Source organism: Drosophila miranda, chromosome 2, assembly GCF_003369915.1.
Source record: "Drosophila miranda strain MSH22 chromosome 2, D.miranda_PacBio2.1, whole genome shotgun sequence".
NCBI lineage: Eukaryota > Metazoa > Arthropoda > Insecta > Diptera > Drosophilidae > Drosophila > Drosophila miranda.
In genome coordinates, this window is record NC_046675.1 from 33,155,629 (window position 1) to 33,171,711 (window position 16,083).

Below are 16,083 nucleotides of genomic sequence, written 5' to 3' on the forward strand. Positions count from 1 at the left end.
CATCTTTGTTATTTGTTATGGCTCGCCCCCCCCCCCTCCCACCATGCCGTGCCATGCCACACATGCCACGTGTGTGCCCCGTTTCCGTATATGTATCTGTTATTTGCTTTCGACTTCAGTTACAGCGCGAGTACTACCTAAGGCCAAGAGCAAAAGTTGTCATGAATAATGAAAAAGCAACGTGAATACATTTCCTTAGGTAGTGCAGGGGCTGTGGGGTGGGGTGGAGTGGGGTGGGGTGGGTTGGGTGTTGGCGGAAGCAATAGATTGCAGAATACACAGAGGAAAGACGTTGCCGTAAGGGAGGAAACGAACTGTAATTAAAAAAGAGATCTACATTCATAGAAAACAAGGGAAAAGATACTGCACGTGGAGGAGAATTAAGAATTTTTAGAAAAATAGAGAATTGTTAGATTTAAATTTAGATTTATTTCGATTTTTTAGACTGAATGTTTACAAATAAAAAAATAAAAAATTAATAACAATAATTAATAAATAAAATACAAATAAAATAATATAATTATTGGGACAGCAGATAAAACTAGATTTTAATAAATAGATATACATATAAAACAAAATTATAATTAAAATTCTGCTAAAAAATGTTAGATTATAAAAAAGCGTTGGCAGGAAGAATGTGTAATTGTGTAAATAAATTTTTAAACGACTTATAAATTTAATTTGATTAGAGCACAACGAAATTTTACAATTAAATTATTATTATAATTTTTTTAAATTAACAATAATTTTAAATGCTTATATATAAAAAAAAAATGTTAATAAATTATTTTAAAAAATTAAATAAGTAATAAATAATAATTATTTTATTTAATGTGATTAGCGCACAGAGAAGTGATACAATTAAATTATTATTATTTCGTATTAAACTTTTTAAATATATAAATCAAAAATTAAAAAAAATAATTTAAAAAAATTAATAAATAATAATTAATCAAATTAAAAATAAATGAGAATATATGAATGAATTTTCTCAGCTGAAAATTAATATCTAATTATATCTAAGCTCTAAAACTATTTTTTTATCTATCTAATCTATCCTTTTCTACCCCAAAATATCTCCAAATCAATGCCAATCCTTTTCTTATAGACAACCAGCGTTTTTTTACCCTGATTATTGATAGAATGAGCATATTTGAACCCAAAAGTCACCATTTCTTTCAGTGTTTCACTCAGATCAGTGCCAGTCTCAGTCGCCGCCTCAGCAGGTTGCCAATTGCTAATTCACTCAACAGAGACTCTCAAGCACTGACTGCCCCGTGGCCCCCACTGCCACTGCCACCTCCAGAGTCCCCAAGTCTAGTGTGTCTGCCCCGTGCTCTTTGTCTGATGCCAAGTCATCTCCAGCCTCCAGCCAGTCCCCCCAGAGAGTTTTCCTCGCCGTTGACTTCCTTTTTGTATCTATTTTTATATTTTATGTAGAGTCACGTCAACTTGAAGTCCCTTCTTGGGCTCCGGCTGCAGTGTTTGTTTGCTTTGGAAATTCCTTTGCCCAGTCGTTGAGAAAATCGAAATCAAGCAAAGCAGCAAATAAACATTCAATAAGGCCACAGGCAAAAAAAAAAAAAACAGAAAAAAGTGTCAATCCGGGAGATAGAAAACCCCCGGATAGATAGAACCTCAAAATGCTAATTAAACGGGCCGCCAGGATAAACTTTAAATGAACTGCCAGCCAGGGCCAAAACAGAATGACAGCGAGTGTCAGCGATGCAAAACACACAACAAAAAACAAACAAAAAATAACCAAAATATTTCCCGCCGTTTAATGAAAAACTTGGGCGGGGGGCAAATGTCAGGCAAAATGGCAACAAAAACAAGGCACCGAAAACTGAAAAGTTTTCGGCCATATCAGTGGCAGTCGCTGCAGAGGGGGGAAAGGGAGCGGGAAAGGGAGAGGGGATTGCAATTTACCCTCAAACCAGAAACCAAAGAAAACTCAAACCCAAAATGAGTCCCCGGATGTGGTAGAGCAAAGATGCTGCCGCTGCCGCTGCTGCTAAAACCAACAAAAATATTACCCAAAACCAAAAGCAAAAGCAAAAGATGTTGCTGCTCTCTGTTCAAACCGCAATACAGATAAAGGCCAAATTACTTTCTGGCCAAGAAGCAGCCCATAACCACAAAGACCACAACTTGAAAACCATCGGACAAACAACAAACTTCAGCAGGGCAGGGCAGGGCGGGGCGGGGCAAGACCAAGTTGTAGTTTTCGAGATCCTTCGGGGAAAACTTCCACAGCAGTTGGAGGGAAGCCTGCCCCTGGGATACCTCAGAAATGGGCGAGGGGCGGGGGGCGGGGACAGTCGATTGGTGATTGGCTCTCTTTCTGGTGCGGTGTGATGGCGATGTGGTGTGTGATTTATAAAGATCTACTGGTCTCCAAAGTGTTAGAGGCTGACACTTTACTTTGGTCTAGGGGGGTGGGGCGGAGGTATACAGCCTATAACCGATCCCCCAACAGGAATATAGGCCTGAATAAAGTGGCAGGCAATGAGGTTTGATTCGAATGATTTAAGGCTGAAATGAGAGACATTTTGGGTGCTATAGTTTCCAAACAAAGAGGAAAATCAAAGGAGTTCCTGGGAGCTCTGAGAAAGTACGATTTTAGGTGCAGGAATGTGGCCTATTGCTGGCGAAAAGTGCTTAAGAGAATGCATGTTTTCGGTCCCACGAATCCAAAAACGAAATACAAACAGTTATTGGTCTCGAGAAATGCAAAAACTATCGATGAAGGACTCGAGAGGCACTTTTATAAGACTATATCCCATGGAAAAATTATAAAAAATTAATTGTCTATGCCCCAAAATGGTTCTACTACTACCTTTACCTCCAAAAAAATCCAAAATCCTTGAAGTATCCCCAAAAAAAAATCAAATACTTACATAAATCTTTTAAAAACTCTCCAACATTCCAACCAAAAAATCTCTTTAAAAAAAACCTCTCTATAAAAAAATCTCTCTACGAAGATTTTCCCCATTCCCTGTAGACCAGTTCTCCCTCTTAAAGTCCTGCGTAAAAAACTTTGCGGGTTTTTCCAATAATCATTTGCCTTTTGGGCAGCCATTAAAGCCCCACCTTATGCCAGACCAAAATCCTCTCTGACCACAAAAACTGTGGCACACAGACACACACAGAGAAGAAAATCCTCCTCCATACAATGTCAAAGGACGAGAGCCAAAAACTTTGCTCGTGTGTGTCTCTCGTGGTACAAATTGTAGTTTGGATCTGTGTTCGGTGACAACCACAAAAATAAGTGTTTACAGCATTGATTACAAGCAATGGGCGTTGGCCAGAGAGGGGCAAAGGGGCAAAGGGGCAGAGGGGCCACTGGGTCTGAGGCAGTGTTGATTAGAGCCGCAGCAAGCCGCAAACATTTTTGCATTTCTCAAGACAGCATCCCAGCCAGAGAGCCGGAAAGTTGGCAGTCAGTTAGCGTGTCAGTAGTGCCAAGGGATTGTTGGGGCCCAGGCAGTGGGGTCTGGGGGGCTTTGCGGGAATTGGTTTAGGTGTCAACTCTGCGGCCGCCGCTGCTGCCGCTGTGGCACATACAATTGACAAACAGTGAAACCCTTTTTGTGGCACTTCCGTTGCGTTTTGTTTGCTAGTTTACAACACCAGCAAATGCCCCGACTGGTTGCAAGCCTGTTGTGGCAAAAGTTTATACCCCAAGCATTTGAACTGCATTTCATTATGGAGTGAGGACGACGACTGCTTCTGGACGGCTAGCAGGAGGCAGTGGGTGATAGGAGGAGGTAGAAGGAGGCAGTGGGAGATAGAAGGAGGCAGTAGGAGGCAGTGGGAGGTAGTGGGAGGCAGTAGGAAGCACCAGAAGGCAGCGGGAGACAGAAGGAGCCAACAGGAAGCGGATGGTGCGGCATGGCGGCTGTGGGGCAAATGCAAATGGTGTTGGCGCCATATTGAAAGCTCTCGCCCCCATTCTCCCATTCTCATTCCCAGTAGATTCTCCTCACGCCTGCAATTTCCATTTGCCCCGCATTTGTAGCCGCAGTGTCAGTCTTTTGTGGTCGATGCAAGGGGCGGTTGCCGGTTCTGGTGACTGCTCCCCAACGAAGCGTATAAGTGGCCCTTGGCCCCTCCCCCTCCCCCCCACCGCTTGAAAGTTGGAGTGGGGCTTCCACTCCTCCTGTATATTGTATTGGCAAATATTCTCATGACAATAGGAATTTTTATTGAATTTATGCAAAACAAGAAAAGTATGGGCTCTCCAAAGAGCACTGGTCGTTGCTTGAGATACACTTTTTTTTTGGGAAAAAAACTATATTTTTTATAGGTTATGATTTTATGGGTTTTATGGACAAAAGCCAGGGAGTTACAACATTTTTTTTTTAATTTTTAATCTGAAATAATCCTAATTTCACACAAGAATTAATTTTTTTAAGAAATATAGTTTTAATCCACGCCGATTTGACCATAAATCGTCAGAATTCGCCAAATAATAATTAATTATATTTTTTTTACTAATTTTTAATTCATTAATTTTATTTTTATATATATTTTTTTTGACATTATATTTTTTATTATATTAAATATATTTTTTTAATTATAATAAAAAATCTCATCATAATTTCAGACACATTATTCTTTAAACATGGACTGACTCTCCCCAAAAAATCTCTAAAAAATATCAATTGATGATCCAAACCCCCTACGAAAGCCCCTCATACCCTCTACAGGCAGTGTCTAAAAATTGTAAATTTCATCAGAAAACGGCAGAGAGCATAAACATTTTCCATATATTTTTTTTAGACGCTTTTTTCCATTTAAATTTTTGTGTTTATGAAACGTTGCAGCAGCAGAAACAGAGTTTTGGGCGGATTGCAACTGACATTACGGTTAAATGAAACGATTTCGATTGGCATTTGATTGAATACGGTATTCCGTTTTTTTTTAACAGCGAATTTCCCCTACCAAAAAAAACCAATAAAATACAATTAAAAACCAAAAATAAACAATAAAAAACAGAGTAAAAATTTTTCTAAAACTCGGAGCGCATTTTTTCCACAAACATTTGAATGTAGCGCTGATCCTTGGGATCCCTGTTGAAGATAAACGCATTGCGGATGGCCACCTGGGACTCGAGTTCGTTGTTGAGGCGCGCCAGGGCGCCGGCCCTATAGAGCCAGCCCCTCATATGGCGAGGATCCAGCTTAAAGACCACCGTATCCAGATCCAGGAGGGCTGCCTTGAATTCCCTTTTTCTTGGGAGGAAAATAAGACTGTATACGCTCCTTTTTTGGGGGGTTAGACCTACTTGATCTTGGCCAGGGCTCGATTGCAATAGAGCACTGGGGTATCGGTCACATATTGCAGACCCTTGGTGTAAAAGTATATGGCCTTGTCGTAGTTGCACTTGCGGTACTCGTCGTTGCCCATTCTGTTGGTTAGAGAGACATCTTCTGGCCAACGAAACGATCTATGATCTGTGCCTACCTGCGAAAGTTCTCAGCCACCAAATGTCGTTCCTCACGCGCCACCAGCCGCTCCTCGCGCGTCACATCAATCTGCCGCATAAAGGACATCTGATTGAGATTCGAGGTCTTGTGTATCTTTTTGGTGGAGCGCTGTTGGGATCTTTTGGGGCGCTGGGCGCGTGCCAAGACCAAATAGTTGTCGTCGGTCACACCCTCGGAAATGTCCACCTCCTGAGCCTTGGTATCTTTGCCGGGTCTAAACGGAAAAAAGTGCTCTTAGAGCGGGGAAATATCTACTGAATATTTGCGGGGGTTTACTCTGCCTGTTTATTGGCATTGGCCATATCGTCTAGATACTTCATGGTATCCGCCACCAGGTTCCTTTGAGTGAGGAATGCTTGCTCGGGATCCATTTTGTTTGATGAGAGTTGTTTCCGTTTTCTGTGAGAGTTTTCAACTTTTTCCTGTCTACTTTTGTCGTGCAGCCAACTTTGGTTAATCTTTTCGAGCCAAGGCAATTATCATTAGGTACAGTCTAATGCCTTTTGACTGCACTGCACTGCCACCCGGCGGGGGGGTGCAACATGTGTGTGCCACAGCTGACATCTGGCTCGTTAGCCAGCAGCAGCATGTGGTTTTTAGGATTAGCTCAATTAAAAATTTTGTGGCATTAAAAGTGGCTTCCCAGCAAAATGCTTGCCACAAGGAGTACGTCTAACATTTTTGGATTAAAAATAGACAAGACCCCAAAAAACTCCTGCCTTTATTTTTTTCTGTGTTCCCAGAAAATTATTTAATTGAGTTTGTTTGGAAAATTTCTTTTAAATTAAGAAAGTTTTCGTGCACGTGACGTTAAGGTTTTCGTGGTGATTCATTCACAACTTTATTTGTCGCCTTTGGCAGGGCCAAAAGGGGGAGGGCACAGCAGCACGTGCTGCACACACAGTTGCCAAAGTTTTGCTCGGGGTTTTTTCTTCTGTTTTTTTACAATCCAAACGACAATAATCATATTAAATCACGCATATGATTAAGGAAGAGTGCGAAAAAGAGGGGCAAGGACTCTAGAGAGTGGGGAGGGGGCGCGAGTGAGAGATAATTACTAAAGATACTTTTTTTTTTAGACACACCTTCCGGGTGGAATTTTTGGAGCACATAAAAGTGTTTTACAACATTCCAAAAAAAACCTTAAAAGTTTTCAGCTCCAAAAGATCGTTTGGAGAACTTTTTTTACGGCAAAAGCTTTAACGTAAATATTTCTAAAAAAAAAAAAAGGGGAAAACTGGGTCAAGAGCCTGCCAGGCACTGGACTTTAATTAATGGATGAGGCACCCTTTTTTTAAAGCTTGTGGCGTGATGCCCTTTCGATAGTAAAGGATTTAAAAGTCTTTCTCTGGGTATTACATGGTAAGGGGGGTTTAATTGGGTTTCGCAAGGGCTTTTCACATTATGAAAAAAGATTGTAAATATAGCTCTTTCCATATCCAAAATAATATAATTAGAAATTACTAAATTTCATTAAAAAAAAAATATATAATTTTATAATTATAATTCATTTAATTAATTCATTAAATTTTCTTAAATTTTTGTATGGGAAAATAAATGCAGAAATAACAGATAACAATTTATTTTGTCTACACCTTATACCAGAAAATATAATCAATTAAAATAAATTTAATTTAAAAATTTAAAAATTTGTAATGTTTAACTAAATTAATTTTTTTGACTTCCCATAAATACCAGACACAAAATATTTAAAATCGTTCATAAAGTTCTACATTACCATAGGCAATTTCTTTATTAGCTTATCCCAAATATTAAAATTAGTAATTATTAAATTTAAAAAAAATTAAATATCATTTTTTTTTATTTTTGTGTGTTTGCTTCCTATAAATACCAGATTTAATATCTTTGTATTATTCCATGTTATTTAAAAAAATGTATTTTAGCCCATAAAATATAAAAAAATAATAATTAAATAAATTTTATACAAAAAAAATTTTTTTTCAAATAAAATGAATTTATTTTTCTTTTCAAAATATTGGATACAACATATTTGAAATATTCTTTGCATTATTTCATTTTTTTCCATAAAATATTAAACAAAATTAATTAAATTTTATAAAAAAAAAATATATAATTTTCAAATAATATGAATTCATTTTTCTTTTCAAAAACATTGGATACAAAATATTTTAAATATTCTTTGCACTATTTAATTTAGTATCTTCTATTTTCACTGAGCCGCTTAAAGCCGTTCTCCAGGGCCACTAGCAATAATCGTTCCCCTTTTTGGCATCTATTTTTCTGGGGTCATAAGGTTGCAAGATTGTTTCATCATTTTTTATGGGACGCATATTATTTTCAATTTTCCGATGGACACAGCAAATGCTCATTAATATTGGTTAGCAGTCGCTCTCTTGGCCTCGTCCTTCGACTCTCTGCCATTTATGATGGTCACTGGCACAGTAACCTACACACACACGCACACACACACGCACAGTGCGGGGGCATGCAACACGTCTGTGTGGCGAGGGGGTGGGGGGAAGGACTAAATGTGCGAACATTGCAAAAGCTTGGCATAGTTACAGGCGCTGCGAGGCGATGGGATGCCTGTGATGCTGTCACGGCCGACATTGATGACTGCGTTGACAAGTTGCTTGCTCCTGTGGCAGCTGGACGACTGCTACTCGCAACAGGAGATGGCACAGGAGGCACGGGCAGCACGGGCGGCACGTGCGGGCGGGTAGCTCTCTCTCTCTCTCTGGAGAAATGTGTCAAGCGTGGCGACTTGAGTTGCATAAGCAAGCAGGGGGCAAGAACAGGAAACATGCCACAGAGAGAAAAGGGGCGTAAAAGGGGGCCATGGATGGGATGCCATTCCGGGGCTTTAAACTTTTCGGCAACTATGTTAAAGTTCAGGTTAAAAATGGTCGATGGGGCTGCCTAAACTTCTCTTCGTTTAAGGACTTTAAGGTCTCTGGTGCCTCAAGCTGTGCGACTTCCACCTTTTCAACCGACAAAAGAATGTTGGAGAAAAATTGCCAGTGCACAAAAAAACAGAGGAAGTCAAAGTTCAAGGGAAAGCAGGGCTTTGTATGGATACTCTACCCAAAGGATTAGGTAGGGGGAGAATCTTTTTAGAGGTTTTTGTGATCTCTAGATAATTTTTGCTCCACTAGATAATTTTTAACGATTTTTTTTAGTGTTTTATTGATTTAAAAACAATATTCTCGATAAGTTCTGTGTGTTTTTCCATCAAATTTGAGGACTACTTTCCTGTCCTGTTCCCAGCACAACCTATACTCCTTGATCTTGAACCAGGACCCACTCTCTGGTTCCCAGGCCCCCTCTCTGTTTCCCAGGCCCTCCTCTCTAGCTCCCAGACCCCCCCTCTCTGGCTTCCAGGCCCTCCTCTCTGCTCCCCAGGCCCCCTAACCTCTTTTTTCTGTGCTGTGTGTCGAAGGGCAGGGCTGACAGTCAAGAGTTCAACTTCAGCATCAGCCCAGCCTCTCCTTACCTCTCCCTTCCCTCTCTCTCAAAAGACAAGCAAAAGATTATACATTGCCCAGCCGCGGGGCATGCTTTGTAACCGAGGAGCAGAACAGAATACAACACACACACACACACAAAAAAAAGAGCAGCAAGAGCAAGAGAGACAGAGAGAGAGACAGATACAAGAGCGCGAAGAAGAACACGGTGGAAATAAATTGCATAAACGTAAAGGCGCGCGCGGGGTGCAACCAAAAACAAAAAAAAAAAACCAAAAGGCAAACATGTTTAAAATGTTGTTATTCACACACAGAAAACACACAGAACGTACCCCCAAAATGCGTTCCCGAAAGCAACCCCGTAGCCCCTCCTGTGGGCCCCCCTCGTGTAGCCACTTTCCTGTTTGTGCCACATACCAGAAGTCCCCCCCAACCACCCTTTTGTACAAAGATTTGCATGCGCCCCTCACTCTTTTTGGGCACATTGTTTGTGGGCCTTATTTCTTGATTTTTGCATGCTTTCTTTTTGTATCCTGGGGTATCCTTTGTTACCCCATCTCCCTCACACACTCTCTCTCTCTGGGTCTCTCTTCGGCTACCTTTTGGCCGTGTTTTATTTACCTTGTTAACCTTTTCATGTTGACAAACTGCGCGAAAATGTCTGTGCAAAAGCGATATGGAAAAGCGAGGAAATCTGTGGAAATTACTTACAAGAAAAACGGGCTGTGGGAAACCGAAACTTCTGGCAAGATAAATATAACAAAATATGGGCAGGTATTAATAAAAACTAGGACATAAGATATGGATAATTTAGAAATACAACCAAATATGGAAAACCAATTACTATTAAATGAGAATATTTGAGTTTGAATATTATAACTTAAGTATTCAGGAGCAAGAGATTTTAAAAAATTATTCAAGAAATTTCCACAACTGAAAAACAGGAAAATTATTTATTAAGAAATACAAAAACAATGATAATATTTTATATTCAAACACAAATTATATAACAAATAATAAAAAAAATCTAATAAAATCTCAATTAAATTAAAATCAAAAATAGCAACAAAAAAAATATATACAAGTATATTCGAAAAATTTGAATATTAAATTCAATAATATCAATAGATTTTAAAAAAATTCTTAAATAAATAATTTACAAAAATATTTTAAATTGCAGATATAAAAAAGTATTGCAAATATTACACAGCTCAAATTTTAAATATTTAATTCAAAATAAAATATTGAATAAAAGCTGAAGATTAAAAAAAATTCTATATCTAAAATAAAATAAATAAAATATCTAAAAGTGTAGATATAAAACATGAAATAAGACATTGAAAAATGGTAGAGATTTAACAAAAATTCAAACAATTTTCAGAGTTTAATTTTTATATATTAAGATTCAAAAAATATTCAGTATCTAAAATAAAAAAATTAGTTATGTAATATTGAAGACATAACACTTAAAATAATTCAAAAACAACAATTTCAAAAATATCACAAAATTTCACAAATATTCTTAAAATAATAATAAAAAAAAAATATAATAAAAAAATATCTAAAAGTGTTGTTATAAAACTAGATTATTCTAACAATTTTCCCAGCTTAAATTTCAAATATTTAATTGAAAATAAAATATGGTATATTAGTAGAAGATTTAAAAAAGTCATTCCAAAAATATGAAACAGCTAAAATTCTGTTTCTAAAACTACACGGAATATCTTTAATTTTGTATTTTACTAATAAAACTTATTTCATTTAATTTTCCCCCACACAAAGTGTGGAAAGCCCACGCAAAAGCAGCCGCAAAAGCCGCAAAAAGAATGAAATAAAATTTGAATATGCTCGTACAAAATGTACCTCAAAATTTAATATGCAACAAACAATAACCGACGAAAACGAAAGAAAATTGGAATTCATTTTGTATATAAATTTATATTTTAATAAGTTTAGCGGAGAAAATTTGGAGGGGGCTGCGTATTAATATCAAGTATACGCCATGTGTTGCCCCGCAGAAAAGGCGACTGGAAACCAAATTAAATCCTAAATTAAAAAAATGAGATCAAAAGGATTTTGGTTGTGTGCGTAGGCGGCGGCAGCACGGCAGAACGGGAGCATTTTTCATTTCTGGTTTCTGGGTTTCTGGGTTTCTCTTCTGTAAATTTTAATATTGCGACATACTAGAATTTGCATTTGATATTTGCATTTCGAGTGTGTGCAGGAGAGGACGAGTCCTTTTGCCATGACTGCCAGGAGGATAAGCGTATTAACATGCAAGGGATATTAAGGATAACTGCAGCACAGGCACAAAGGCACAGGATCAGAATGGGACCATCCAAAGGCAGGACAAAACCAATAATGCGCATATTAGACTTGATGATGATGATGATGCGGCATCTCCTCAAACGATTTCCACTCCAAAGGTACGCTCTACCCCAGGCCACCATCAAAAGGAAGGGTAGGCCCTTTTGATACCCTTCCACCCGAAAGCGTATCTAAAAGCTTCTTTCTCTGCCGCCTTTCCACTCCTATTTTTCCATCTGAATCTTTGTTTTTTTTCCCCACTCCTCTGTGGCTGTTTTGGGGGGGCTGGGGCTATTGTTTCTTTCGAATTGACCGCAGTGAGCTCTACGTCGGTTGCATTCTGTTTGTATCTCTGTGTGCCGAAAGCCTGAGCTGCATTGTGATGCCTCAAACACACACAGAGAGAGGGAGAGGGGGGGCAGGAAGGGAATGCAATTGCAGGACAGCACTTGCTGGATTGGTGCAACAGTTACAGGATTGGGGGGGATAGGAGGTATCAGTGGCAGCACTTGCTCGACAGGGGCACAGGCGGCTCGTTGGCCCTTTCGTCTAAGCCGAAAACGTGCACAGTCTCTGGCAATCAACTTTAATAACATCACAGAATGTCAATAAATCCACAAAATGGTTGAGCACCAGCCATCTCCTGCAGCAGCAGCAGCTTCCCTTCCCTTTTATAATGTTTTTCGGGCGGAGGGCGGAGGTCGGGGGGCGACTTCACATCCTTTCAGGCTGATGATGATGATGATGGGGATGATGCTCCTGTCGGGACATTTGCTGATGTCCAACAAGAGTATCATTAACAAAAGGAACTGCGTGCTGCTGCCTGACCGAAAAAGTGAGGCCACAATGGCCCGATCCATCTCTGGGCTCCCGGCTCCCCCTCCGGCACATCCCCTCCGCTTCCTTGAGCTGCTTATTGGATGGCCCCTGCTCACCCTGCTCTCTGACCAACAATTGATGTTCCAAAAACTTTAAAACGTTCTCACAGCCAAATTGTGGCCGAAAAACAGAAGGAAAAACCAAGCCAAGGTCTTAGTGTTGGTTCTTTAAGGATTATGGTTCAAGGAAGGGCAGGATTAAGGCCGGGTTATCAAGGATTATCAAGCCAAAAAGCAATCAATCAGAGATGGCTTTAATAGGCAGAAAATACTTTGCCTGCAGGAATAATTTTCTTTTTTTCTTGTAATAAATTAAATTAGTGTGCCCAAAGTACTCAAATGCTTGTGGTATTTTACCATACTGGTCGCGAAAACGTTGAGCAACACTAGTCTTGATAAATTGTGCAACACTGAGTCGGTGTTTGAGTCTTTGAATTCGAATTTACTTTACTTTTCTTCAGCAAAACTTAAAAGATAATTCCTTGTTGAGGATTCTAGAGCCTGCATCACCTCTAGAACCGTTTTTTACTCCAAAAACATTCGAAATAAATCCAAAATTGTACTCTCATTTATCTTTCGGTATCTGTTTACTGCAGAAGCCACAGATCAAATGATTTTTCGCATTGATTTGACAAACTTCAATTTACAATTAAATAATTTAATACAACCAACCCTACCCACCCCTCCGCACCACCCCCCCTCAGTGAGCTGTAAATGTGTGTGCACACGATGCTGACCATAATATATAATTTAATCTGTGTTTTATTTATCCGCAAACACACAATTGACACTCGGCGCGAGCCCTAAGCACATTTATCATCCAACAATAATACCCTGCCCAATGGGTAGTGGGGAGGGGGCTATCAGCCCTGCCACCCATCGCTATAAAGCGACACAATTGTTTATGATTATCATTTACCAAGAATTTATGGACAAAAAACAAAATATTCAAAAAAATACTACTACTCGAATAAATAAATAAATATCATTGATTATTTACTTTAACTGCCGTTTATTCGATAACATAACGGAACAGAACAGAAGAGAAGAAGAATGGGAAAAGTAGTGTTGGAAAACGACAAATGCAGTCAACCGGAAGTGCTGGTCATGATGTGACCCCTTTTTAAATCGTGTAATAAAAAGCAGGTCATGCTTTTTAACGAAATATAGAAAGAAATTTCATAAAATCAGATATTTCTAATAATACGGAGTATAGTATTATTTCTCAATCCGAACTCGAGAGACAAAATGGATCACGAAGAAGATATTGAAGAACAGGACAGAAGTCCCCCGAAGATTTCCAGGTACACCGAAGCCCAGCCTGATGAGATCTCTGTTCCAATACGAAATGTGAAAGAGAATTTTTAGAAACCATTCATCTCTACCGTCGACTCCCTTTCTTACTTCTTGGTTGGCGGGGGTGACTGAGGAAAGTTCCAATTTGGGTAAGGAAATGCAAGAACTTAAGGTGACACAAGAACAAAAGGGGATACCCAGATGGCAGTGTTCACTCTCATTTTTACCATTTTTCTCATTTGAACTGGGAACTAAAAATTTGAATATCCAGAAGGAAGAAAAGAAGTACGTTTATCCACAGAATTGTGTTAATCCATCATTATATAAAGTCTTTCACATCGTTTTAGATGTAAAAAGAGGATCCTGGCTATAAAGAAAAGAATCGCCGTTCTAGAAAAGCAAATTAAATTAAACAAAAAGTATGTGAATCCCATCTATCGTTAGAAAAAAATTCCATTCTTTTATAATTCTTCAGTGATGCAGAATCAATGCTTTTTCCGATAACTGAGGCACAGCAGATCCAAATAGATTCTATATGCAGTCATACGGATGAAGAGAGTGTAAGTCTATGGCCTTTTTCCCCCACCAGAGAGCTGTATACTACCAAAGACTATACAATACCAAGATGTCGCATGAGGAACAAATGCTTTTTCAATTTTCGTTTGACGCTTCATGGTAGGGGCGCGCGGGGCTAGTACTTCAATTCTCTTTTACGCTACCTTCGCCTCCGAAGTGCTACTCGGCTTCGTCAATGCCTCGGTCAGCACGAGCTCGAGCCAACCCAGAAATATGCTTGTAGTTGTGTATATGTGTGTATGTCCTAGGTCGGCACGGCCATAAACCGGTTTCGCCCGCAGCATATACGGCTTTTAGCTTCACACACAAGCGCACTGAAAGCATGTCAGTGCTGCGTGCCGAAACCGTAGGGCAGCGTGGTCGCTGATGTCTTTGGCGCGGCACAGTGGGGACTCAGCCGAAATAGTCAAAAAATTGTATGAGTGCTTTAGATAAATTTAATGTACGCATCTAATAGAGAATTTTCCAATCGAATTTTCAAGATAGTTTTAGTTTAGGAGATATAAGCACTCAAAGTTTAACATTTTTTCAGTGTGCAAATATTTATTGACTAACTAATTTAGCAAGCTGAGACGGCCAAAGGTCCCACTGTGCCGCTCCAATGACATCGGCGATCCGCGACCACCGCTTCGACGGTGAAGGCATTGCCGAACAGACGAAACCGATGGGCAGCGGGGTCGCGGTAGAAACGAAGTACAGGCGAAAAGGGAATTGAAACCCCGCGCGCTCCCTCGTGCCTTTTGGGTCCTAATGTTAGGACCCGCCATAGAACAGCTTTTTGGTCGCTCATGCGACATCTTGGTATTGTATAGTCTTTGATACTACTACCGATTGCGACATGTTCGATCAAGCTTGCTTGCTTTGGATTCAGACCAACAACAATAATTGATTTACGAACGCAATGCAGAGCGGAACCAAACGACAACCAAAAACCTTGCATTTTGTTATTGCGCTGCCGCAACGTGCTCTGTTTTCTGCAAACTTCGTGCTTCCCTCTGCCGCTGCCGCAACGCGGTCTGTTTTTCGGCAAACTTCGTTCTGTTCTTCTCTCTGCCGCTGCCGCAACGCGATCTGTTTTTCGGCAAACTTCGTGCTTCTCTGTCTCGTCAAAGCGCTCTCAGTAATGCCCAGCGTAAATCAAGAGCCGAAAGAGCTGACCATCAAGAACGTCACAGTCTGTATGGATGTGTGTATGTGTATATATGTATGTATAGGAATATGCCCAGCAAACCAATAAACGAGCTTGCAAGCGGGAGTTTTACACTAGGAAAGTGCGCTGCGACTGCGCTGTCGGTCCAAAGCAAAAAAAAGCAGCAACTTGCTTCCAGCAAGCGATCGTGTGGGTCGGCAATGAGCCTTCGGCTCCACAGATTACTAGTCGAGAAGTCATTCGTGTTTTTTTTTTGCTCGAGAGATAGGCGCTCTTTCGCTGCACATTTGCAGGCAGCTTTTTTTTGTGTCTCTTTAGTTGTTGTTGTGGGAAGAATGCATGTCCGTTCTCGTCCGTTCAGAGCAGACAAAGTGAAGATAAGAAATGTGTTCGGTTCAGTGGCAGATCGGGTATTGCTTTGTTTTTGTTTGTGTTTAGTGAGAGCCTCGAACCTGCTGTAACCATCATTCCCTACCATTCCTGTATATTTCAGATTGTGATCGACAAATTTAAAAACCCCATCCAAGTGAAGGATTGAGAATTATCAATGCCTCCGCACGCTTCTCATTCTGGTGTTGATGGGCATTCTGCCCATGATGCTGGTGCTGCTGATAATGGTGCTGCTGATGATGCGAATGCAAATGCGGTGGCCCGCCCACCAGGCACATATCAACGTCGGATGTATCCGTGCCAAAGCCAGTGATGGTCGAGCCCACCAGCCAAATGCGACACTTGGCAAACATGGGGATCATCCATAGCAATAGAAAGCGCCACAGACGCATCTTAATCTTGAATTTTCTTGTGGTCTGCTGGGCTCGACGGAAGCGCTCCCATATCTGCATCGACAGCTTGTCGAATTTGGAGTTGCAAAGCAGTTCCTCTGGCTGCACGGTCAGCTCCATGTTGCGCGCTTGTGTCAGGAAGCGATCTGGCGGCAG

The 16,083-nt window shown here is 40.1% G+C and overlaps 2 protein-coding genes across 2 annotated transcripts; one reads left to right on the forward strand and one right to left on the reverse strand.

The window, feature by feature from the left end:
- Positions 1-4,917: 4,917 nt before the first annotated feature.
- LOC108154566 (tetratricopeptide repeat protein 12) lies at positions 4,918-6,146 on the reverse strand. The gene is made up of 4 exons (XM_017284867.2): positions 5,769-6,146; positions 5,470-5,706; positions 5,291-5,413; positions 4,918-5,237 (listed from the first exon to the last, which is right to left on the reverse strand). Exons 1-4 carry the CDS (start codon positions 5,861-5,863, stop codon positions 5,015-5,017), a joined length of 678 nt encoding a protein of 225 aa, XP_017140356.1. The 5' UTR covers positions 5,864-6,146; the 3' UTR covers positions 4,918-5,014.
- A 7,090-nt stretch (positions 6,147-13,236) lies between these two features.
- LOC108153843 lies at positions 13,237-15,732 on the forward strand. Its single transcript, XM_033390000.1, has 4 exons — positions 13,237-13,704; positions 13,767-13,838; positions 13,895-13,979; positions 15,639-15,732. The coding sequence occupies exons 1-4, from the start codon at positions 13,577-13,579 to the stop codon at positions 15,681-15,683; spliced, it is 330 nt and encodes a 109-aa protein (XP_033245891.1). The 5' UTR covers positions 13,237-13,576; the 3' UTR covers positions 15,684-15,732.
- Positions 15,733-16,083: the final 351 nt, after the last annotated feature.